Source organism: Mus musculus, chromosome 1, assembly GCF_000001635.26.
Source record: "Mus musculus strain C57BL/6J chromosome 1, GRCm38.p6 C57BL/6J".
Lineage (NCBI taxonomy): Eukaryota > Metazoa > Chordata > Mammalia > Rodentia > Muridae > Mus > Mus musculus.
The window spans coordinates 89,646,305-89,671,498 of NC_000067.6; the positions used below are offsets into that span (position 1 = coordinate 89,646,305).

At 46.7% G+C, this 25,194-nt stretch overlaps 1 protein-coding gene across 2 annotated transcripts in view; it reads left to right on the forward strand.

Moving 5' to 3' along the window:
- Agap1 (ArfGAP with GTPase domain, ankyrin repeat and PH domain 1) overlaps nucleotides 1-25,194 on the forward strand; it is a 440,472-nt gene that overhangs the window by 191,494 nt on the left and 223,784 nt on the right. For both annotated transcript variants that reach the window (NM_178119.3, NM_001037136.1), the window contains exons 7-9: nucleotides 17,357-17,484; nucleotides 18,730-18,885; nucleotides 24,875-24,967. In NM_178119.3, the coding sequence (NP_835220.1) occupies nucleotides 17,357-17,484; nucleotides 18,730-18,885; nucleotides 24,875-24,967 (377 nt within the window). The remainder of the gene's footprint in view (nucleotides 1-17,356; nucleotides 17,485-18,729; nucleotides 18,886-24,874; nucleotides 24,968-25,194) is intronic.

Here is a 25,194-nt window from a genome sequence, read left to right on the forward strand (position 1 = left end):
GACCACGCTTGTTCTGTATCTCATACCAAATCATCACTACCAGGCTGTGTCTCATATCCATCAGCCAATACAGATACCATGCATGCACCTCTCAGTGAGGAACCTGAGGCACAGAAAGGTCAGATACCTTGCCAGAGATCACACTGGTCGTTAATTGCCACAGCAGGCCAGTTCTGTGTCCAAGATTCCCCACTCCATTGGCCATTGTTGTTAGGTGACCTAAAAGTTACATATTAACTCCACTTGTCAGAGTCTCAGTAGCTGGGGAAATCACAGCTACTTGTACAAGATACTTTGTAGCCATTGGGGCTGGAGTGCTATGGCTTTCAGGCAACTGCTTTTCTGAGCCATTGGCCACACGCTGTCAACTCCAGCAGGGTGGTCACATTTGGTTGGTGGCTTGTCTTAGCCTGACTTTGCTCTTTATCTCTGCTTGTTGTTCACTTGTCCTCTGGGGCTGTCAGAACAGCACCAGTTGCTCCGTGGTTGTGCCAGGTAAGTCAAGTGTAGGCCACTAGGTGGCAGTGGAGTCACAGACAGGGCTGCCCTTTGCTTAGGGTTTCAGACTTCCTGCTGTGGCTTCAGGTGTGATCTGCAGAGACCTCCTTAGCTCTTGTGGGTTAAAGATGGTAGCAAAATCTTGTGCTGCCTCCGTGTAAATTAGGAAGATACAGTTAATCTAGGCACACATGGGATGTGGTGTGTAGGTGCCTGGAAGGTCACACTGGAGGCACAAATGGCTTCTCTTGCCGTGACAGCTGGTTGATTCTTAGCGGTTCAGCGGTAGGATAGCAGAATTCACTGGACTGTGTTCTGAGTGCTGTATAAAGTTTGCACTTGGGAGACACACACCCACAGCCCACAGCCCACATTTAATCACAGGCTCAGAGAAAATACATGAAAAGTGTTCAGAAGCGGCTCCGGCTCGGAGTAATGGCCGCTGTGGGAGCCCCGCCCACAGCCAGCTCCGCTGTCTCTGCATCTGCTTCTGTTAATTTTACCTCAAGAAAATAGTTTGTTGGTTTTCTACTCTTTCCCCCCCCCTTTAAAACTTAAAAAAAAAGTTGAGGGATTTAGCTTTTTAAAAATTAATAGCTACAGGTAACTGCAAGAGATACTGTTGGCAGATGCAGCAAAAAATATTTCTACAGAAAATTGGATTTTGCACATAAAACTTAGTCATACTAATAAAGACAGGTCATTACCCGTTTTAAGCCAAATAAACAAACTCAAAGAGACCCGCTGTCAGTCTGATTCTCGGAGGCTTTTTATTTTTCCGAGGTGTGTAAATCAGCTTTAGTGTGGTGATTGTGCCTTGGATTTTGCTCACATCATTCCTGCCTCTTGCACTGCTGGGTAGAGTCACCAAGGGCTGAGTGATTTACAGTCCTGTTGCAAGGTGTGTTTATATTTAAGCTGTGTGACGGGGGAGCTAATGAGAAAGATGAGAAATTTATCGTCCTTCGTGATTGATAGGACCACTGCCTGTGCTTTAATTGAAGTCTGACTGATCACAGCTGTGGCTGAAGTTTGGGGAAATGAGTTGGGGTGAAAAGAAACTTCCATATTTGTTTCTCCACGTTTCAAAGGTGGTCTTCCTGCTGGCAAGATGGCTGGTGGTAGAAGCAACCCGTACTGACCAGGGCTTGCGTAATGGCACTGAGATAACGATGGCGTTTGCCCTGTAATTTCTCCATGGAAGGTGGTTTATGAGTGTAAGGGAAAAGATTAAATACTGGGGTTTTTTAATGGCTTTAAATCTTTACATGTATAATGATAAAATTCTCTGCAGCTAGTCGTTGCTAAACATTCTCTGGGTTATTATTTAAGACAGTTTAAAAAGAAAAGCGGGGTTGGTAGGGGAGCTCACACTGATAACGGCAGAGGCAAGCCTGCTGTATTAGTCACTGCCTTAAAACCTCAGGATTGCACTAACCTGGGCACGTCTATAGTAATCTCACAGACCTGCCTCTGCCTGTCATTTTTTAAAGGTACCATTTGGGTTGAAGCTCAGTCTTGTGAAAATGTCTAAATTTTCCCATTAAGTGCTTAAAAAGTAATAAAACTAAAGTCATTAGACTTCACTCTTCAAAGCGATATCTGGAGAAATATTCTCCAGCGCAATAAATCTGAGCAAGGGTTCGACATTCATGTCCCTCGTACTCATTCCCTGGAAATGGACGTTTGAAGGTAAATTGCTTAAGTAGGGCAGTTTAAATTTTTAATATAATCTTATTGTAACTGTTAGCAAATGATTGAGGTGCAGAGGAACCGTATATGTTTTGTGAGATTGATAATGAATGCTCTGCGGTGCCTTTTCTATGCTGAATTATAGATGTTATGACAGTTAGATGCTCATGAAGGCACGCAGGAAGACTTGCGTCTTTATTGGATGTTCAACTGTGCTCCCAGAGGAAGGCCTAGTTTCATTGGCTCCCGACTCCTCTCCAGTTGGCTTTGTCTTAGGCATCTGGAGGCTTTGACAAGCCAGACTCTGTCCATTGCTTCTGTGGCCTGTCGAGGGTAAGGCCCTCACCGTTACATGGCCGGTACAAGCAAGTGAAAAATACCGAAAGAGCAATTTTCATCTCTCTAGCAATTTGCTCCGGGGGGATGAGCCACCTTCTCCTCCAGCAGAATATCTTAGGTCCATAAGGAGTTCTGGCTTACTTTTATGGATCAGGGAGGCTTAAAGAAATGTCTGTCTGCCAGTCCTGTCTGTGGCTCCCTTTCGCTGAGCCCTGGTGTTGCTGGTCGGCTCTTGGGGTTGTATGTGTTGACTGTGCATTTGGTCTTTGAAAGCACTGACCTCCAGACAAGTTGCAGGAACAGAGTGGCCCCTGCTTCAGTAGGCCTTGGTTCAGTGCATGGCTGTTTGAATATTTCAATGTATTTGAAGGAGGACAAGCGTGGGCTACATACATATTTATAGTCCTTCCTTTTTATACTTTTTGTGAAAAGAGAAATCTGTTTTAGAAACAAAGCCACACAGTACCTTTGTCATCTTTTCTTCATGTGTTTTTGAGGAAGGAAAAAAATCTACTGGGTGCCCAATATTTGCGCTTCTTTTGGCAATGCAGTCCTTTGGCACTTTAAATTTCCGTGTTGTAATTTGCCTTTCACTTAGCATGTCTCACTTATGGGCCTGTTTTGAGCATTTTCATGGAGGGGAGAACATTGCTTTTCTGTCACTCTGAGTTGGAGGCAGCACCAAGGATTTGGGTAATAACCAGCACAAGCAAGTTCTAGTAACTCACCTGTGTTCAAGACGAATTCCCAGAAGTCCCACGGGAGAAGCTCATGTGTAAATAATGTATTGTTGTATATACAATGTCGTGGGCTGTAGTGACTGGACAGTTAAGAGCAGGTACTGCCCCCAGCACCGATGTCCAGTGGCCAGCAACTGCCTGTGCCTGTTCATGTGTCTGTCTGTCTGTCTCTCTCTTTCTCTGTGTGTGTGTGTGTGTGTGTGTGCACATGCTTGTGTTGGGAAGTAGCGTAAGCATCACATGGTGTCAGCTTTCTTCACCTGCAGTCAGCAAATTGTCTCTTTGTTTATTTTATTTTATTTTATTTTATTTTTGCTTTAAGTATTTTAAACTAGGAGACAATGCTGTTTTCTGACCCACGGGTTCTTGGCATGTGTGCTTGTGTTTGTTGCAGTGTGACAATCTGGCCTGAAAGTCTTTAGGCCTAACCTCTACCACCACAGACTTAAAATCAGTGGTGGTAGAACCCTGTGAGTTCTAGCCCCAGTGTCACCAAGAACAGTAGTTTTTACTTTGTTGATAAATGATATTTCCTTAGGATAGATTAAAGCAAGAATTTTGAGTAGAAACACAGTAGTTTGAGAAGAGATCGGTTGGCTGATTAAAAAAATATTTTACATATATGAGAATATTGTACCTATCTTCAGATACCCAAGAAGAGAGCTTTGGATTCCATTACAGATGGTTTCAAGCCACCATGTGGTTGCTGGGAATTAAACTGAGGACCTCTGGAAGAGCAGTCAGTGCTCTTAACCGCTGAGCCATCTCTCCAGCCTTCTTCATAACCTTTTGTTTATGGCTGCTGGTAACGTGTTAGAGGGTGAACTGAAGCCTGCACGAGGCTTGAAATACATCATACAATCGAGGGAGGGAGATGGCAAGAAGGATGCGGGACGAAGGATGGATGCATAGGTGTGCAGTATAGTAGGCATAGCAACACATTACCATCAAGTCTAGGTTGGGCAGAAGTGCATGTTCATTGCAGTAGACAAACTTGTACTATAAACATTTTAGGGACAATTCAATACAGTAGTTATGCATTTATAACTCTACTACAGCCATCCTATACTAAGAATAATTCAATATGAGGTATTTTTTTTCTCTCTCAAGTTGAAGTACACGGTACAGTATCTGTGCTTCTTTTGAGACTTTGTTGAGCTAAAAGTACCGGCTGGCAGTCAGCCGTGTGAGCCTCTGTGTTCCAGGAAGAGGTTCCGAAGCCCTCTCGATGTTGCTAAATCACTGCAGATTACAGATTCAGAATCAATCAGCATTCTCTGCTGAGCTCTAATTAACACTGAAGTATTATTAGTCACGAATGTGAAGTCTTGATCGGAGATGACCTCAGGTATTCTAAATGTAAATAAAATTAGATTTAGATCCCTTTTAATTACCCGAGGTGCTGTGCATAATTATAATGGCAGTTGATAAACTTAATTTCTCATTAAAGGAGAGAAATGTTAGAAAGTTTCTGTCCACTGTCTACTTAACTCTTTGGCAGCTGCAGTCCATTTAAAAGAACTGTTAAGGCTTTTATGTTGTTTTTGTAGAAGTTTAAATCATGTATTGTACTGGGCTCTTGACATTCATCATAGGCCTGGTCACTTAAAAAAGATTATTGCTATGTGTGTATACACATGTGTGCACGGATTCGTGTGTGTGTGTGTGTGTGTGCGCGCGCACGCAGGCGCGCACGCATGTATGTGTATACCATGTACTCTTGTTCAGAGGACAGATTGCAGGAGTCTGTCGTCTTCCTTCCACCATGTGGATTCCAGAGATTGAACTGAGGTCATCAAGTTTGGCATCAGTGTCTTTACCCACTGAGAAGTCTTGCAATTCTTGACTTCATTGCATTCACATGGCCAGAATCCTGTAGCGTCTCCAAAGGCAAACATGCCCCGTTAGCAACCCTGCCCTGTTAGCAACCCTGCCCCGTTAGCAACCCTGCCCCGTTAGCAACCCTGCATGAGGCATTGGGACAGGCAGGGCTCTGGGTGGTACTGGCTACTGATAATAATTGAATGTGTATGTTTGTGTGTGTGTGTGTGTGTGTATGTGTGTGTTCGTGTGCATTGGGGGAGGGGGCTGCAGTGACTTAATGCACAGAGCCAAGCTGGGGACCGAGTGGGAATGCGTTCTGTCACCTCATCCTTCTTTCTAATCACATCATAATACATTGTATAATTCAACCTGTGTGTCACTGTCAGTTCCCCCAGACCTTCCAACAAGGCCTCGTGACTGAAAGAGCAGGAGGAGAAGCCTTGTTCCCTCAGAGCATGTGTGCATGTAGAGGCCCGAGGCCAGACAGCTTGTGTGAGTCCTCCCTCTCCGGTACTTTTATCTGCTGAGCCACCTCACTGGCTATTCTCCTCAGCAGTTTAAAGCTCTCTGAAGATTAGTGTGGAGGTAGGAGACTGTTCTGGGCACCATGACTTTCGTTTACCTTGACCTTTAGACTGGAGATGGATTTGAACTTTAACCTTGGCTGGGACAACAGTAGTCACTAAAGGGAAAGCTGATGCTTGCACCGAACCTCAATGGTTCCCAGGTTTGTGAGGTAGCATCTACCACTGGACCCGCCTGTCCTGCCCTTATTCAGGGCTCTGCCTGCCTCCTGGTTCCCATTGACCTTGATGTCTTCATCTTTAAAATCTTGAGCTGTTGCCTTGGCTTGGGACGTTTACGTGGTCACTCGCGTCCTCTGCCTCGTTGCTGTCCCCCCTGACCCCACACACAGTCCTTTCTCAGCCATCTCCCGGACTGGCTTTCTGATCTCCCGCTGGCTGCCTGTGGCAGCCTGGCTCTTCATACTTTCCTTCCAACTTTCTTTGATGTAAGTGATAAAAGTGTGTTAGTTATTTTGTAACCAGTTTGGTCTTTTCTGACTTGTGGCTGGTGAGCTGGGAGTCTATAGAATGAAGGATTCCCAGCGAGCCCCCGAGCCCCCACTTCGGGGTGTCAGAGCAGCCCTGCTCCGGGATCATCGCTTCTGTGTGAGACAGCTTGCTGAGTTGAGGAGAAGTGACAGGTTCATTTTCCCCCTCTTTGTTTAAGCCATTTATCTTTTAGCTCCTTGCCTGCCACCCGAATTGTATTGCCAATTTATTGGGATATTCACTTGCCTGGGCTCAGAGGTGCTGATTTGCATCCGACTTGAGGACAAGTGAGACGGGAGGTTAATCATCTCCTGGCTTCTGAACGGATTTTTTTCACCGGTGTTTAATTGTGGTGCTTGAAGTGTTACATGTTTTCTAATCACTGTGGGTGTGTGTTCCACTCCCTGAAACCCCACATCCGTGAGTATAGCTTGCCCAGGCCACGCAGCTCGCTCTCCCGAGGATCTTCAGCTCAGCTCCTGCGTCTGTCTCTTCATGTGAGGCCAATGCAGGCTGTGTGTGTTGCTTGAGCCCAGCCTCCTCCTCTTCTTGCTCACCCATTCTTTTTCTCTCCTGTCTCCTTCCTCGCCTCCTGCTCCCTCACCCCACAAGGTCAGCCTCTCATACTGGACTTAAACTCCTGATCCTCCTGCCTCAGCCCCCTGAGTGCTGGGATTATGGTTTGTGCCGGGCTACGTGTTTTGTCGGCTGTTGCATCGAGTGATGTGGGATAGTAATGAATGCTCTCCAGGCGGTGAGCGAAGCTGTGGCCAGCTTCTATCCTTAGGGTCCTCAGTGCAGAACACCCCAGGTGACTGCCTGAAGGGATCCCTCGTATTAGCAAGGCCAGTAAGAGGACGTGCCTCTCCTGTGTTGTGCATGAGCCGTCTAGATTGACACACCCTTCCACGCTTGTCAGTTTTTCTGGTTCTCTGGGGTGGCTTTTCCCAGCATGTGTTAGTTTTGTCTCCCTTAAGCATCGTTGAAGAAGCTGGACTTATCAGAGGTCCAGCTCTAGGTCTATCTTGGTGATAGGGAGTGGAGCTGGCCTGGGTCATGTGACTCCTGACTTTGAGAAACCACTTCTCAAGTCTGTTTCCTCCCTGATCCTGACTTAGAAGTGGACACACAGGACTGCCCGAGCCCTTGGTGCAGTCAGTATACTGTGTACAGAAGCTCTACAAAGCATCCAAACCCTTCCTATTGTGCGCTTGCTCGGTGGGACTGCCTGAACATTTCCTGCTTGTCATAGCTCTCTCTGCAGTTATCTCCAAACTCGTGTTCCCCTCGTGCACACGATCCCCGAACGTTTCTACTCTGCATTATTATCTAATTATGCATTATCTAACACTAAGCAGGGAAGCCAGGAGGAACTGAATTCCAAGACAGGTGCCTAGAAGCAGAGGTGCTTGGGATGCGGAACGTTGTTTGTTACTCTAGAAAACAAAAGTCCCGAAGAATTAGATCTGGTCTCTTCCATAGGATGCTGGGACTGGAAAGTCATCGAGTGTGCTTAGCGTGCTGGTGGCCAGCCACTGTGAGTTGGCAGTCTCCACTGCTCCTGAGTGTATCCAGTGGTCCATGCGCCAAGTCAGTGGTACAGTGTAGGGAGCAGTGAGTGAGTGAGGTGAGGGTGTGGCACAGCCGAGTGAAGTGGCTGACTCCATGTATATTAACCATGGAACAGGCATCAGCCTCATGAGCTCTGTTGGAACACTAATCAAGAATATAGTCACGATCGTTCAGAGCCAGCAGCATAAGTAAATGCATTCTAGAACCAACAGTCTTACTAAGAGACTTCGGGAGTCAACAAGGGCATTCCTGAACCAAGAGCATGCTGGGAACAATAGTACCACCACAATCATTGTAGGGCTATGAACATGACTAAGGACCTTCCTAGGAATTATCAGTGGGGCTGAGTTATGGTAGTCATGCAGGCATCACCTGTCTTCTGGCCTGGTCCTGACGCCACTGGGATGGGAGGGTTAGAAAGGCTGTGCTCGCACTTGAGTTCAGACCAGTGAAAGCCCAGGGAAGGGTGTCACTCGGGCCCTGCTGCTCAGTATGGTAGAAGGGCAGCTTTCTGACCAAAGCCAAGGTTCGCTGAGCCGAGGAAGCTAAGGAAAGCAGAAGGCGTGGGAGATTGAAAGTCCAGGGTTAGAGAAGAATCCTGACAAAACCAATTAGGATTTGCAGACATTCAGGGGTGTGGTGGTTGTGTGAGAAAAGGGGGTGCAGATGTCAGTCAGCTGAGATGCTGAGGAAGACAACTGGGGGAACAGCTGGAGGACCCACCAGCATCTAAGTGCGCCCCTGACTGCAGACCTTATTTTCTCTGCACAGGGAACAGACTAGGGCCTGAGATGTTACCCTAAAGGACGCCCATGAGTCTGCTTGCTTGGCAAGCACCCTTTTCTGGCAAGTGTTGGAGAAGAGCGCTGTACAGGGCTCTGCCCACTGAAGCTCCATCCACATCCATCTTGGCTGAGATAGAACCAGCCAAAGGCAGTCCCAGCTGGGAAATGGCGAGGCAAGACTCATTTTCAGAGCAGTGAATGCTTACCTTGTCCCTCTTCAGCTAGCACCCAGGTGGCCTGTCTGCAGTACCATCCATCCCCGCTGGTACAGTGATGCTCAGGATGACCACACATGCCCATTTCCAGTTACCTACATTGAGATAAAACTTTTAGGAGCCTTGTGCTGTAGAGACATGAGAAGGGGGGGGGGATGGGCGTGTTTCCTGTAGCTTGCTCTCCTATCCCTTTGTCACAATCAGTTATTTTACATGACAATTTGTTACACGTGTAAAAAGAAGCAAACAGACTGTATTGACCCCATGAATCTCTCTTGTGAGTATTCAGTATTCTTCCACTTGTTTCTGTGAACAGGAAATCCAGTGGCCCTGGATGCAGAAATTTCCCCTCGTTCTAAAATTCTGAAATTAATGTCCCCAGCCTTGACTTTGCTCCGTCCTGAAGGTAACTGTTTATTACAGTCGGCATTTAAATCCCCGATTAATAGGAGCAATTAAACAATAGCTTCATTTCCAGCAAATTAACAACCCTAATAGGTAATTGCGACATAAATGAAGATAAATTTGTTTTAATACAACGAGATAAAAAGAATACAGACAAGAACTGAATCTCAGATTAAGAGTTCAGACTACCATTCATTACTTTAGGAAAAACTCAAAAGGCCTTGCCAGGAGAAATTACAGTGTGGCTTTTTAAACGTGTCTTAGATTAGAGGGCTTTTTTTTTTTTTTTAAAGAGAGTAATGGAAATATTGTCGAGGCTGAGGGCTAGCTCAGCAGTAGTATCCTTACCTGGCATGTTTAGGAATTTGAGTCTCATCCCAGTATTAAAAATGAAGAAAACCAAGCCTTCTTGAATGATTGAGACACATAAACACACACTAACTTATTGGTATACAGGTACTGGCAGATGGAAAGATGGGCATAGTCAGATGTATGTAGATATCTTGGTCTCAGGAGGAAGGTAAGTCACCATAGAGTCTCCATTCACCATGGCCACCAATCCATCCTCCCTTGATTTGCTGGTAGCCTGGGGACCCCAGTGGTGGCTCTCTGTTCAGAGCCTCTCACAGGGCTTGCACTGACAAGACTTCGAAAAGCAGAGGCCCAGAGGTCCACAATGCCTGTTCAATATTCCGGGCTCAGTTGCAGGAAAAGCCACCTTCTTCCTTAGTATTTGTTCTAGTTGGGAAACTGTTCTAAGGGTCTAGAGATAGGTTTTTAGGGAACATGGATGCAATTGGGCCAGCTAGTGTTTATGAATGAGAAGGGCTGGTGGTCATGCGGGATAGTTGGAAGGAACTAGACTTGAGAATAGCTGAGAGCAGGTTTGAATGGTGACAAGCAGAGACTTAAAGCCTGTTCTGGCAGTAGGACTCCCTTGCAGAGTCACATGACCACAGAAGGATCCCATGCTGTAATAGAAACTGTTAGGGGTAGCAGCAGTGTCACTGAGCTGTGAGACACCGCTCCCCCTTTAATAAGAGTCTTGCCGCACAGCCAGCCTGGTGAGCATTACCCTACAGGAAGGGTAGACTGACAGCAGCCAGTCTCTGGAGCCCAGAGCCACCCCAGCACACCCACAGCACACCTGAGTCCTGCAAGCCACCCCAGTGTTCTTATCCTCAGAACCAGTGTGGGTGTTCCTTGTTGCCTGCAGGCTGGCAACCACACACTCTGCATTTCGAAGCCTTGAAAATGAGTATCTAGTCCTCATTCTCATTTCTCTTCCTCTCATCTGTACTAAGCCTTCTGTCTGAAGCCCTCTGTCAGTCATCCCTTCCTGCATTCCCGTGGGTGTGAGGTGACGCATGTAAGCATTAAAGCATGCATCGAGTGCCTCTGCCATTTAGATGACCTCACAGCTTGGCTGGATCCCAGCAGGGTGTTCAGATGGCAGACTGCTGTTTCCTGGCTTGGGAATTACCTCCAGCTACTCGGGAGCCTGCGCTGCCTCTGCTTCTCCGTTCTCCTACGTCTCCCGTTTTGTTGGCTTGGTTTTGAAGCAGTGTCTCATGTAGAACAGGCTGGCCTTCAGCTCGCCAAGTAGCAAGGGATGATCTGACAGCCTCACTTCCACTTCCTAATGCCAGAATTACAGCTGTGCACCATCTTGACCAGTTTATGCCATGCTGGGGGGAGGGGAGCCCAGACTCCTCCATTCTTCACAGCCGAGCTTTTCCCAGCCTTGCTCTGTTTCCTCCTCCTTCTTGTTCTGTTCTGGCATAGCTTTCTCTTTCCTGAAAACTTAGGCACTGCATGAACAGCTGGTGGACAGAACATGCCTCCAACATGTACTGACTTTGCCATTTTTGTGGTGAGAAATTTTTCTTTCTTTTTTTCATTCCTAAGTCACACATTCAGAGCTATATGGATAACTTGGTAATTAATTTCTCCTTAATTAATAAGCTAGTTTAATGATCACTCTCCTGTAATTTAAAGTGGAGACATTAGTGGATCTTCTATTTGTCCCTGGAAGATTTACAGTCTGCAGTCATTTTTTGTTAATTATGGGGGTTCCCCAGGTGAGCCCCTTATAGCTCTCCACCAGGTCCTTTTGGTGAAAGGTATAATAGGCTTGTTTTGGCGCTGACTTACAAGAGAGAAGCATAAATCATGCAATGATTACTATCCAAAACGACTAAGCTTTTAAAATATTTTTGGGGCAAGGTGGATTGGCATATTTGTGACCCCAGAAGTTGGGAGATGTAGGCAGGAGGATTGCTGAAAAGATGCCAGCCTGGGCTACAAAGAAAGACTATCTCAAGTAGTCACTGTACAGTATAACTCATGTCCATCATGTGGCTGTTGGCCTTTATAAGCACAGCTGTTACAAACATTGAAAATACTATTTTTATTATTTTATATAAATATTAGTATAGTTAATTATCTAAAATAGTACCTTGAGAATGGGCCTTCCAACTCTAGGTTAGCATTTGCAACTGTTTTTCCCGTAGCAGCTCCCTTTTAAATCCTGTCTTCACTTGGGTCTTATCATGGGTCTTAAGTACTTTAGTCTGTATACTGATGTATACTGATGTATACTGATGGCAGGGCTGTGTGCCATTCTCAGCTCATAGCTCCTGCTCTTCCCACTCCTTGGTCGTCATCTGGAGCCTCTAGGGCAGCGGTTCTCAGACCCTAACGCTGCGACCTTTTAATACAGTTCCTCAGGTTGTGTTGAGCCCCAACTATTAAATAATTTTCATTGCTATCATAGTCATAATTTTGCTGCTGCTATGAATTGTAATGTAAATAGTTTTGGAGAGAAAGGTTTAGCAAAGAGGGTTGCAACCCACAGGTTGAGAACTGCTGCTCTAGAACCTTGTGGGAATTGATTTGAGATCTCTGGGTGTTCTAGAAGAGGTGGCAAGACTTGTGTTAAGGTAGGGCTATCACAGGAGTTCAGAAATCCACCCTTAACCCATATAAGGCTTGTGTGGCCAGAGTCATTGAAAACCTACTCAGAACAATGTCTTAATCTCAGTATCGCAATTGATTTGTCTTGGAGAAGATGACCCTGCAGCTTGGGCCCTGGGCTCCAGTTAGGGGTCCTTTAGGCTTCATCTCTAATCAGCCATGGGAGGCTGAGGGCTTGGTCAGGGTGTTGACTGAAGATGGGTTGGGAACATCTCTGGTGGTTGGGCCAGTGGTTTTCTGTGTCTCCTGCTCCTGCGCAGGACCAGGGGCTGCTGCACAGGAGGCTAGGACTGCAGAGGAAAGAGAGGAGGTTCTGGGCTGGCAGCACAGTGAAGTCAGGTGTTGGACTGACTGTGGTCCTGTCATTTTAGAACACAGGAAGGCCTCGCAGGCTCTTTCAACAGAGTGCCATCAGCATTGAGAGTGGTTACTAAGGCATGAATGTCCAGGTTCCTCCCCGAAAGAGAATCTGGAGCTTTGAGAGGCCTGAGGACCAGAGCCCTGGAAGCACCTTGTGAGAAGCCAACAAAGGAATTGAGTTCCAGGCAGAGGGGTGGTGAGGCCAAGGACCTTGTGTGTTTTGGAAGCCTAGAAAAGAAAGGACTGGACAGGATAGTCAGCTACACCAGAAACTGCCCAGGGCTCATGTAGGAACATGTGGTCTGACTTGCAGGCAGCTACCAGAGACCCTAAGCACCACATGAGGTCACAGAGCCAGATCAGCTCCTAAGGTATAGGGGTCAGAAGTTGTGGGTGGGGGTAGCCACAGACAAGGACACAGACTTGAAGGATGCTGCTAGAGGGGGGGGGGGGGGGGGCTATGCTCTGCTTGGTTGACACACTGTTGTCTTGCCAACAAGCTTCCTTTGTTTATGTCACTGTATATATATTAATATTAGTCATAGAAGGCAGAGTTTATTTGGGCTTACAGTTCCAGAGAGATGTTTCTGTCATGACAAGCAGCAACAGGCATGGCAGCTGGAGTAGGAAGCTGAGAGCTCACATCTTGAACCTCAAGCACAACAAAGCAGAAAGAGAAAAGAACAGCATGAATCTTGTAGACTCTCAGAGTCTGGCTTGAAGGTGTGCTCAAACAAGGCACACCTTCCAAGCCTCTTTCCCAAGCAACTCCACCACCTGGGTACTAAGGTGTCAAACGACTGAGACTATGGGGTACATATATCATTTAAATCACCAGAGTTATTTACACGAGTACCCTTAGAAACAGAGAAAGGGCTGGAGAGCAGGGGATCCCCCAGCTCCTGTCCTGGGTCAATGTAGGCTGGGCTGGAGGTCCTGCCTGACTCTTCCAGGCATGGTCTGAGCTGCTGTCCTCCTCTGTCTGTTTTTTATATTCATATATGTGGGGTTGTTGTTGGCTTATTTGAGATCAGATCTATATAGTTCAGGCTGGCCTAGAATTAGTTTTCCTGCTGCCTCAGTCTTTCAGGTTCTGTAAGACCAGTGAGGTTCCACTGGGACCTCTTTATCTGCTGGATAGAGTGAGGTCATAGCTCTCCTACCATGCTCAGCCTTCAGCCGGTAGCATGGTCACAGGGCTGTGAGCAGAGGGCTCACTCTCCTGGTAGGACCAAGGTGGCTGATGCTTTTGTGTGGATGAGCTAGTAATGTCTGGAAGAAGATGGGTTGTTTGACTGGGGTCAAGCAGAGCAGTCCATCTCAATGTTTTTCATGCTTCCATGTTAAGTAGAAAATGTACAGTTTTGGGAGAAGCAAGTAAGTCCATGTTGGGTTTTGTTATTACTGTCTGTAGCTCTTAGTAGTTGCAGAATGGATATAGGTTTCAGTTTAAGGATTATATTAACCCAGATTAGGATATTGTACCCCCCGCCCCATTCAAGTCCAGGCAGAAAGCTTTTGACCCCTGTTCAAGTCCAGGCAGAAAGTTACATTGTAGAGGAAGCAACTTTAAAGAACCCCAAGTACCCCAAGGAGGAAGTGTTGGGATTCTGTGGTAAAGGGCAATGGTCATCTTGTCCTAGGTGACACTTTGAGATGGAGCATAGCCCATCATGGTAGAATCCCACCAAGCATGAATAATAAATCTCAACAATAATTTAAAAAAGAAGTTCATTTTGGGCTTGGGTGTTTGTGTACTTGGTACAAAACATGAGACGTTTACATGCGTGTACTGATGATGTAAGATATGTAACCGTGTTTGTTGAATGGCCAAGGTGCTAGCAAAATCAAAGAGAATTAGATCACCCAGCCAGCGGTGTCTAGGGTTATATCTGATTGTTGTAAACCTAACAGCATTTTATTCCAAGTAGCAGCAATAATTAATATTTTCACGGGGGCAGGGCCTGCCTTTGGTCCCTGTGGCCCCTGCTGTAGACTGGTAATTGGGGAGGGACCAAGCAGTCACCTGATGGGATCAGACTTGCTCAGTTTCCCACATAGTCCCTTGATGGTGGTCATGGTCCTGTAACCGTCTGCATGGTTCCTGCATGGAGTATTCTCGGTACTTAAGGAAAAGCTTCATCTGAGGCACCAGGCGAGCTGTTTCCTCCTTGGTGCACACTGCAGGAAGCAGCAGCCGCCATCAGTGGATATGTGGCTGCTAGCAGGAAGTTACTACATAGTTAATATTCATTTTTCCCTTAGACAAAAAGGGTGTCAAGGTGTCTTACAACACAGGGACAGCCCTTCTTCATCTTCCCCTTTTCTCATTTGATTCAGCCTTACCCAGAATCCTCTTGTCTGGCATTCAGTAGATGTGCCCTCTTATGTTTTATCTTTACAAAGCACTCACAATATCATAGAACAAAAAATTTAAAAATCATTTTCTTTCCTTTATTGGTGTAAGTTAGAAGGTCTAAAGAATAATAGTGATGAGGATGTAGGTCAAACAGGAAATAAAATTAGTAAAAATAACTGCTGCCAACTGTTTGATGCTATGAGTCTATGTTTTGATGATTAAGGTTGGAGGGACAGACACCATGGGGGCAGAGGCTTTTACCTGTAGTGTGCAGCCACACTTCATGCCGCCCATTGTGGCCTCGCTTTGAGCTGTGTTCTTTATTCTTGAATATTTTCCCAGTGCCTTCTAAGAAGGATGGCAGGGATTTGCATTCGAAGTTTCACACAATGAGTTTCCATGACATACTTGTCTCAGTTTCCTAAACCTTCCCTCCTCGTGGAAGACCTTCACCGCAGGTGTCGAGAGTGCACAATTGAGCTGTTTTGTGCCTCTCCTCTAAGGTCCGTGGTTAAGTTCATCGTGGGTCCAGGTTGGTGGATCTCGGGCTGAGAGTAAACCAAAACGTTGGTTATCTGAACCTCCTTTTGCAAATGATTAGTCGCCCGGTGCATTCGTTACTTTCCTGTTGCTGTGACAGAGGGCCTGACTAAAAGAGAAATGGGGGAGAGGGGGTTTATCTTGACTGACAGTTCCAGAGGGGATAGGGCCCATCATGGCAGGGAAGGCATAGCAGCAAGAAGATGAAGATGGACTGGCGGTCAGGAAGCTGGCTGATCACGTTCCATCTGCAGGAAGACAGAGAGCAGGAAGTGGGACCAGGCTAAAAAAAATCCATATCCTTCAACAGGGCTCCACCTTGTAACTCTTCACGAACCTCCCTGAACAGCAGTACCAGCTGGGTATCAAGTTTCCAACATCAGAGCAAGAAAGGGCCGTTTACATCCAGACCACAGCACCGGACACTTGAGAGTTGGGGTTAATTTGGGGGTTGAAATTGCAGGACCTCCATGTGACAGCGTGCAGTTCTTGGACACTGACCTTAGGTTTTTCTTTTCGAGTGCACGTAATGATTTTTCTTAAGATTGTCTAATACACATTTTCAACGGTACCTGATCAATACACCAATGGCTTTGAAATGACGGAGTGCCACGAAATTCCTCTGTAATTTAAACATGATTAGCTGATGAAGGTTATGATCAATACGTGGCGGGAAGATAAATTAATTGATATCATCCTTTCAGGATGATGAGAAGCCTTTTGGAGGTGGGCCATGACTGATGAAGCGGCTGCTTCGTCTCTGGGAACCATTTTTTATAGATTGAATTTCCACATAGTCACATTTAACACTATCATTCCTTTGCATAGAAGCCATGAGCTGTGGACACACCAGTTTCTGCTTAAAGTTGTGTTCATCTGGAAGTGAAATTGTCTGTGAACACCGCGTGGTCTGTTTGTTGTAACCATGAGTCCTAGAGGGACAGAGTGCCTCTGAAGCTGTAGCAGTGTGTGCAGAGCGAGGGCTGGGAAGCTCCAGGCTTGACCCCAGTTCCTCCCCAGAGAAATGCCTCCACATGGTTGCTACTGGAGCTGTGACACCTATTGGTGTGAGAATGGCTTTCTAATCGTTGATGTTCCTTGCAGTTAAATTCAATATGCTTTATCAGCAAGCCTATTTGCTGAGAGAAGTTATGGCTGGTTGGATTTATATTTGTATTGATTAAGATAAACTTCTAGTGTCTGTGGTAGTATGTTAGAATTAAAAAGAAAGGATAAAGAGTCCTTGATGAAATTACTCTGGTTTGAGTATATAATTCTACAAGTGTGTTACAGGTCATTCTTTCCAGAAACTTTCAAAGGGTTTCTGTTTGATTTTCCTTTTTGGGGATTACTCTTACATCAAATAACTGCATACTGTTCCGTGATGAGGATAATCCGTGGTGGCCGTGTACCTCTTGCTACACATTTGTGTCCCCTGAGGTGTGGTCCAAGTAGGCAGGCTGAGGCCCTCCCAGGAGTCAGGACTGGTCTGTTTTACACCCTATCTTACTGGTGTGGTTTTCTTTCTTAAGACACCTAATGGTCCTGGTGGCTGCTGGCACCAGAGCCTCACCTGTCCATTTCAAAGAGAACAAGCAAAAAGACAAAGAAGAAAGAGACAAAGAGAAGCTCTCACCTGAGAACAGGTCCTGAGAGCCAAACGAGCTTCCAATTCTCATCCCATTGGCCAGGGCTTGCTTGTGTCCTGGTTCATTTGGCTAGGGCTTGCTTGTGCTCTGGTCTGATTGGCTAAGGCTTGCTTGTGCTCTGGCCTGATTGGCTAGGGCTTGCTTGTGCTCTGGTTCAATTGGCCAGGGCTTGTTTGTGGGCCATGATCACCCTGGGAAATGTCATATTTATCCTGCTAGTCAGGTGTCCAGATGAAACTGGTAGATGATGAAATGGCAGGATCCAGGGATCATCAGAGGTCCCTGTTGTTCATCTCATACACGGCCGGCAGCCTCACCTTGATGTCTCCTGTCTCTGTGTCTACTAGTTGCCCAGAAGATCGTTGCCACAAGGAAGAAGCAGCAGCTATCCATAGGCCCCTGCAAGTCCTTACCCAACTCTCCAAGCCACTCGTCTGTGTGTTCTGCCCAAGTGTCCGCGGTACACATCAGCCAGGTACTGGAGGTGATGCGGGAGGTGAGGCAGTGAGCGGGCGCCAAGGAGGACTTGGGGCAGGGAGGGTGCACAGCCGTGCCAAAGCTGTCATCCATCTCTTTTTTCTTTTTTTTTCTTTTTTAACTTTGTAAATAACAGCATGTCTGTAATTGACTTCCCATTTCCTTCAGAAGCTACTGTGGCCAAGTGGGTTTTATGGGAGTCAGTCTTTAATGTTCTCTCGCTCTGCACAATGCCTGCGTTATGAGGCATGCTGGCACAGGGTGGTGCCAGGTGTGTGCTGCTGTCTTTGCTGTTGATTGAAATCACTGGCTCTGCTCTTGATAGGTTTATGGCGGCAACAGTTGTGAGTAAATCTTACCGGCTCAGGAACACACTTAAGCGTAGACCTGGTGGTCAGCTACAGTCACCATCTCCTTTAGGTCCTGTAGAAGCTGGTAATATCCCCCAACAATGCTTCACTAAATTATTAATTTGGAAGCAAAGTACTTGTCACAGGAATCCACCCAGAGCCTCATTAAGGAGCTGGTGAATTGCTGGTCCTTGTTTTGTGATCAGTTGTCCTTGAGTGAGTGTCCCATTCCAGACACCCAGTGTGCCCGGAAAGCCGCTGCCCTTGTGCATTTACCCCCTAGGATGGGCCAGGATACACCTGAGCCCCTCCACCATTGGTGTCTTCAGTTAGGACAGTCCTCTGATTTCTGAGGTTCATGTAAGAGTGGCTGCTTGTTGTTCTGAGAGCCCTTTTCCTCCTCATCCCAGGAGGAACAGTGAAGTGACCACAAGGCCATTTTTAACTGTGCCTTGTTTTTCAGAGAAAGAAATATTGTGATTCTTTTCTAGGTTTTGTTTTCTTTTTTTTTTTCTCCAAAGTTCACTGCATTGGTACTGACCTGTAGTCTCAGTGGTCTAGAGACCGAGACAGGAAGATTACTTCAAGTTCAAATCCAGTGTGGGCTACATAGTGAGTTTAGGTCACCCTAGGCAACAGAACGAGGCCCTTTCTCAAGAAATAGAAATTTTCAAGCCCCGTTATGGAGACCTGAGTTCCCTTTTCTCAAAGTAACTCTTGCTTCCAACGGTACTCGGTGCTAGTAAAACTGGTCCGGTAAAGGAGCTGACACCATGTCTCATGATAAGAGAGCTTCTTCATGTCACTTTCCATTTTCCTTGCTGTGACCCTGTATGGGTGTTTTTGATGCTGTTTGATTGACAGTGCATTGCTTTTGTTTTTAATTTTTACAGACAAGTAACGGAGGTGGGAGTTTAAGTGACTACTCATCCTCTGTTCCTTCGACCCCAAGCACCAGCCAGAAAGAGCTTCGGATCGACGTCCCTCCCACTGCCAACACTCCAACGCCTGTCCGGAAGCAGTCCAAGCGCAGGTCCAACCTATTCACAGTGAGTGTCTGTCCTGGGGACCCACGGTGTTGCAATGTCACTGGCGTCCTAATCACACGTCTATCCTAGGGTCCCATGATGTCAGCAGAAACCAAGCTAAACTGATGAGAGTTGCAGCGACTCTCGGAGTCTGAGGAAATTGTGAGAAGCAGAGACTTGGTTCCCGAGCAGAGTAGGAATTTCCCAGCAGGGAGCGAGTGTGAATCCTGAGGAGATTGTGCGCAGTCTTTACCCTCCCAGGACCTTCACGGTCTCACGCTAAGGACTTGCGTTTGATACAGAGATGGGGAAGGTCTTGGGGAGAATTTCCATTTGCATCTGACCAATCAGACCTTAGCTATAGCCCTATTCACCTGTTGGGGGCTAAGAACTGACCCCAGGGGTGGGCACGGGCTAGGACTCGCCTGTCCTTGAGTATAGCAACCCCCCCCTTCTCTCTCTCTCCAGGGTTTTTAGGGATTCCTGTCACGAGCTTCTCCTCAGAGCTTTTTTAGAGTTTTTAGGGATTCCTGTCACGGGCTTCTCTTGGGTTTTCCTCAGAGCTCTCCGGGAAGTATACGGGATTGAAACTCTGAACTTTGGTTTAGAAGCTGAGTCTAAGGTGGGGCCTGAACGTGCAGCTTTCTAGGCCTTTTGACCCGTTGGGTGCAGATGCTCCCTGCACTACAGAAAAGGCAAGCATACCGTTTTCTGCTTCTTATGTCCAGCAGACATCACCAGTTAATCACGGATGGCTTGGTAGTTGAGCCCAGAGGTACTCTGGTGTGGTTTCAGGAAGTCTTTCCCTGGCCAGCTCTGTACAGTATCTTTGATTAAAGCCCGTGCAAACCGTTTGGCCTCCGGATTTGGTTGGGTGCTTCTGACTCAGTCACAAGGAAGTGACAAGGAAGTGTCTTATCATTATCATCCTGAAGACTCCTGGAGTAGCTAGAAGTTCATTGTCTGCCCTGATGCCTTCATTTGAAGATGCTCCCGTAATGCTGTAGGTACCTGCCAGGTCTGTGGGTGCCTCCCTCTTTCTTACCATGTCTGTGGCTGTCCTCAGGCTTAGGCTGCTCATGCTCAGCCTGCTGATGATAGCAGGTCCCCTCTGAGCCACCTTATCCTTTTCCTCTGCTGCCCTGTACCATATAGCTCTGACAGACACGACAGGCAGCGCTGTTTGACCTTAGATAAACCACTGAACCTCTCTGAACTGGGAGGAGTAGCTAGGCTGCAGTGGGACTATCTATTGAGAACACTGTAGAGGGGCAGAGGGGCCAGAGTGGTAGGATGTGTGTTACTCTCACCGCTGGTGGAAGTCTGGAACATGGACACCAGTGATGTTCAGCAAAGAGTCGGTAGGACTGCTGGGTAGGTCTGCAGATATCATTCTGGGTTCTACCCAGTACAGGCAAGGGTCTGACGTGTGCAAGTCGTGCACAGATAAAAGGTGGTGGTGCACCATAAAGTTTCCTAGACACAGCACCAGCAGTCACAGTCATCTAGCTGATGTCTAGAGCTAAGGAGGTGACACTTCCCAAAACAGGCTGCTCATTCATTTGTGACTCGACCCCCACCCCTCCCCCCAAAAAACTCAGTTGTCTCAGCTGTCTTTAGAAGCATTGGGTTCCAAGGAAGTAACGGTTCATTGGTGGATGAGAACTTTCTGGCCCCATGCTGCAGGGATGGCCACACAGAGGATGTCTAGCACCAGCCAGCGCAAAGTCACTTTGGTTTCTGGCATATAAAAGTCAGGATATAGTACTTTAAACAGAACTAGTTGTGTGTGTGGCGGGGGGAGGTGGGGAGCTCTGTTCCCTCTATCCACAAAGACCATGGGGCCTGGGTAGTGATAACTCACTTGCCTTCTGTGGATCTTAATTATAAGATCTGAAGGGGGCAGGAGGTGGGGGGAAATGAGGAAGGGAGAAAGGAAAATGGGTTTGCTAATAGTTGCTCTTCAAAGCCCTGACTGTACTCAGTGTCTAGGAAATGGACACAGTGAAAAAAAAAGACAGAGGCCAGGAAACCACAGGGCTGCAGGCCTTCTAGGGGCGTGCAAGGGGCTGTTAAGAACACAGTGACTGAAGCTCCCTCTGAATCGCGTCATCATCACCGAGGTGTCTTAGGATGCCTCTGGCTGTGTTTGCCGTCTGCCTCTTTAACGTCAGAGGACACACTGAGAGAAAAGCATTTAAAAAGTTGAACTCCGTCTTCCCAGCGAGTGTTCATGGAACAGAAACTTGAGTCCTGCAAGAATCTTGTGCTGCTGTTGTTTTGTGCTGTGGCACTGTACGATAACCTCGCCGAAACTCCTGAAAGTCTCGGCACGGTGGTTGTTGCCAGGCTTGGCTTGGGCATTGGGCAGAGTGGTGGTGGAGGTGGTGGGGAACACTTTGAGTAAAGAATTTAGAAACATTGACTCCACTAGATGTCAGTGTTATACAGGCAATGAAAAGGAGGTGGATTAATCCTGAAATCCAAGCAATTAAGAAACCAGATTTTAATAGGTAACAGTCTGTCTCTATCTTTAACTATGTCCAGTTTTTCAGAGTCTTCCTTCCTGTTGAATTCTGACTAACACAGTTAAAGTGTATATGTCGTTTAGTTATGCTAGATGAATGCCATCTTAGTTAGCTCTTCCCACAGCCCAGAATGTAGCTGGACAGGTAGTGGGCTCTGTCCACTTAACTGTTAGCACATTCTAAAAAGGCTGGAGCCCATCTGTAAGCACAGAGTGCCTTAACCTATGCACACACGCCTTTTAAAGTGGTGTGTGCCGCGCAGGGTAAGACCTTCAGCTTTCGACATGTTTTTATTTGGAAACGTACAAGTTTTAAACAAATAAATCCTATGCATTTTGTATGAAATTAGATTAACTAAATCACTCCAGTTGTAGCGGATTATACATTACTTTGCAGTGGCAATTTTGTCTTACCAATGAGAATTTAAATTGTATTGTGTTTTGTTATTTTTTTTTAATGTAAGGTCATTGCTTTGAGAAATGAAAGATTAGAAGATGACCCCCCCCCCCCATTGGATGCCTACTTTAGAAATACTCAATTTTTAGGGAGGCAGTTCATTTAGCAGACTGGTTTACATGTGGTTAGAATGTTTTATGGAATAATACTTTGAAATATATAAGAATTAAAAAAAAAAAAACCCTACTTGTATTCTCTGTGATAATCCTGAGATGGAGCAGTTTGTAGCTGCTGCTACATGAAGCACAGCCATCCTCTAGTGAAACGCTGAACTCCCTTATCCATTCCCCTGCCTCAGTTCCAGGGATTGCCATTTACCTGGGTGGGTTGATATGTGTGGTCTGCACTGGGGGTGTTAAGCTGGCAAGGCTTCTTACGTTCTGTAGGCCGTTGCTTTATCTCTCTGTAAGCTTTTAAAGACTTATGTCTTTATGTGGCATTTTTAAAACCACATAAAAACTTGCCATGGGATGCTGATACCATTAAACAGAGCCAGGCTTCCCAGTGCCCAAAGATTACACAGAGCCTGGACCTACCCGGAGAAACTCACAGGGGAAAAGGGACAATGAAACCCATAGTATAAAAGAATTGACACTTGGTGTCTGACGGAGAACAGGAGTCCCGAAGCCGGCACGGTGTGTTCCATCTGCTCCTGCCTACTGGCTGGAAGTGAGGGAGCAGACTCCGTTTGATAGGCAGGGATGCCAGCAGCCATTCTCTGCCAAATGTGCAAGGGACTGGCTGCCTCTGTGACTTTGTTTATCACATATAGGGAGTTAACCATTTTTTAAACGAAGTAGATAATCCGTTCCTTCCCTCCCTCTGTCTTCAGTGTCTGGTACTCAGCAGTCACTCGGAGCTTGAAGTGGTGGCCTGAAGTCTCCCACCCTCAGTGGATGTGATAAACTCTGGTTCTGAGAAATGCACAGGCTGGATATAGCAATAGGCACAAGAGCTGCACGCAGCATCTAGTGAGCAGTTTTGGCAGCGGGGCCAGGGAGGGGTGCACCATGGAAGTCTCCCAACTTGGGCAGGAGTGCAAGGAGTCCTCCCCAGGGTTCAGAGGCACAGGCTTTCTCCTACCTGCTGGATTGGCTGCGCTTTAGCTGTCCTTGGGTCGGCCTGTTGTAGGCGGCAAACACTTCTGCCCAGCAGCTCGTCAGAGCTCTCCTTTAGTTTTATGGCACTTTCCACAAAAAATTGTATCACTGTTTGTGGACTTTTTACCCAGTGGGTACCCTGAGTTTCTGTCTCAATTGTTTCTGAGCACATGATTGTGTGGAACATGGCCTCTGTTTCTTTACAAATTTGGAGCTATGTACAACAACACTGGCTGCTGCTTCTTGCTTCTGTGGAATCCAGAATTCTGCTCCGAGAACAGCAACCAAGGACAGATGCGCCGCCTCCAGGAACATGTTCATTTTTTTTTAAAATGTTTGTTTTGTTAATTATTCTGCTTAATGGAGAATAATGAAGATGGATTTTCAAGTTTAGGTATTTAGAACTGATAAACTTCCCAAAATGCCTTTAATGTTCTTTATTGATCCAGAATTTCTCTGAAATGTTGTCATCCACAAGCTTTGGAACTTAATTTTCTGATTAGAAACCTCATGTGCTACCTGCCCACAATCCAGCCTGTGGTGAGAAAGAGTTGGCTGTGTGCACTCCTTCTGCGCGGTACCAGAGACCGAAGCGTGAATGGCGAGGGAGCTTCTGTGACGTGTCTGGGATCCCTGATGAGGGCAGCTGCATGAGGCACTGAGGAGCCACTGGACAAACGCAGCCGGAGCTCCTGCTGTCAGCTGAGAGTGTGCGTCCTCACGTGCACTGCCCGGGGGCAGAGTCGGCACCTTTGTGGTGCCCAAGCCCAGTTGCCATCACAAGCACCTTCCCCTCGGTCTTGCATCAGAATTTTGGCAGTAGGCTGTCCCATCAGACCTTGCTTTTATTAAATCTCAGAGCTTTGCCTTTTTGGATACTGTTTCAGAAGCGTCCTCTGTTTCGTCCCACATCCTTTCGAATCTGAATTTCATTAGCTGCTCCCAGCAGCACTGGACACCACCGAGTCTCTCTGTTTCATATATCATCTCAGATTTGAAAAGCACAGGAAAATGTTTCTCCATTTTCAATATTGCGTGAGTAATGTTCCCATTGAAAAGTAATGGAGTGAAGTTGTCACTTGTCAGCACTGTTATTAAGGAGGACGAGTCTCAGATCTTTCTCTCATAATAAAATAAATCTGTCAGACAATCACCGTGCTTACATTTGCTCATGCCAGCAGACGACGAGACGTGGACGGTGGCTGGCGCTCCTGCAGCTTTCGTTCCCCAGGTGCCCTCCTCCCGACACCTGCCAGCCCAGCCACTGGGCAGTTCACGTAGCGTCAACAATCCTTCCGAGATAATTGGCTCAGGAGTCTGGCAAACAGACCGTTGCTCATTGCTCCCCGAATATTGACATTTTGTCAAAAAGAGATTTTCAGTTTTTGCCTCTGTTATCTTTCCGTTGCACAGTAGACTGCTTTAACTTTGAAATCAGTTTTCTAACCGGCCAGAAGTAATAAAAGGAAGCATTGCTTGCCGCTTAAGACGACGCATGGTGGTACACCAGTGAGCCACACCGCTGCGTGGCTAATAGACTTTTTAAATCATCCAGACATTAATTTAGTCCACACAGTACTGTAGAGGGGCTTCCAGATAACCTTCGAGGGGCCCCTCTCTCCTCAGCTATGCTCACTGCAGCTCTAGAATGTGTTTTCTCGTTGGGCGTTGCTTTCCTGGACGGTCCATTGGTTTCTAGTAATTGCATTTTGAACTCTTTAAAAAAGAATTAAAAGATAATTCCGCAGTAGAAAAGTCAGGGGGAAAGTTTAGAGAATTCTCTTTGGAATGATGAGTCAGAGCCTATAGACTGATGGGGGTGGCGGTCCTCAATCCTGTTGGCAGGAGCTCTGCACAGAGGGGCAAGACCCGTCTGGCAGCCACAACCCTCGCCCAAATGCTAACTTTACTTTTTTTGCTTTGCAGTCTAGGAAAGGGAGCGACCCAGACAAAGAGAAGAAAGGCCTGGAGAGCCGTGCGGACAGCATCGGGAGCGGGCGAGCCATCCCAATTAAACAGGTACACTTGTCCCCTTCCCCGCCTCGCTGGAGACACACCTCGGTGCAGCCTGGGATGCTGCTGGCTGGAGCACCAGGGTTTGTTTGATGTGCTCTGTTGATGAATGTAGAAGTCACTCACTTGACATCAATTAGAAGGGGTTCCTGTGAGTATTAAAATGGGATCATTAGAATAAGAAGAGGGAAATGCGACAGCAGCTCTAATGAAGTGCGGTCTGCCCGCCTGCA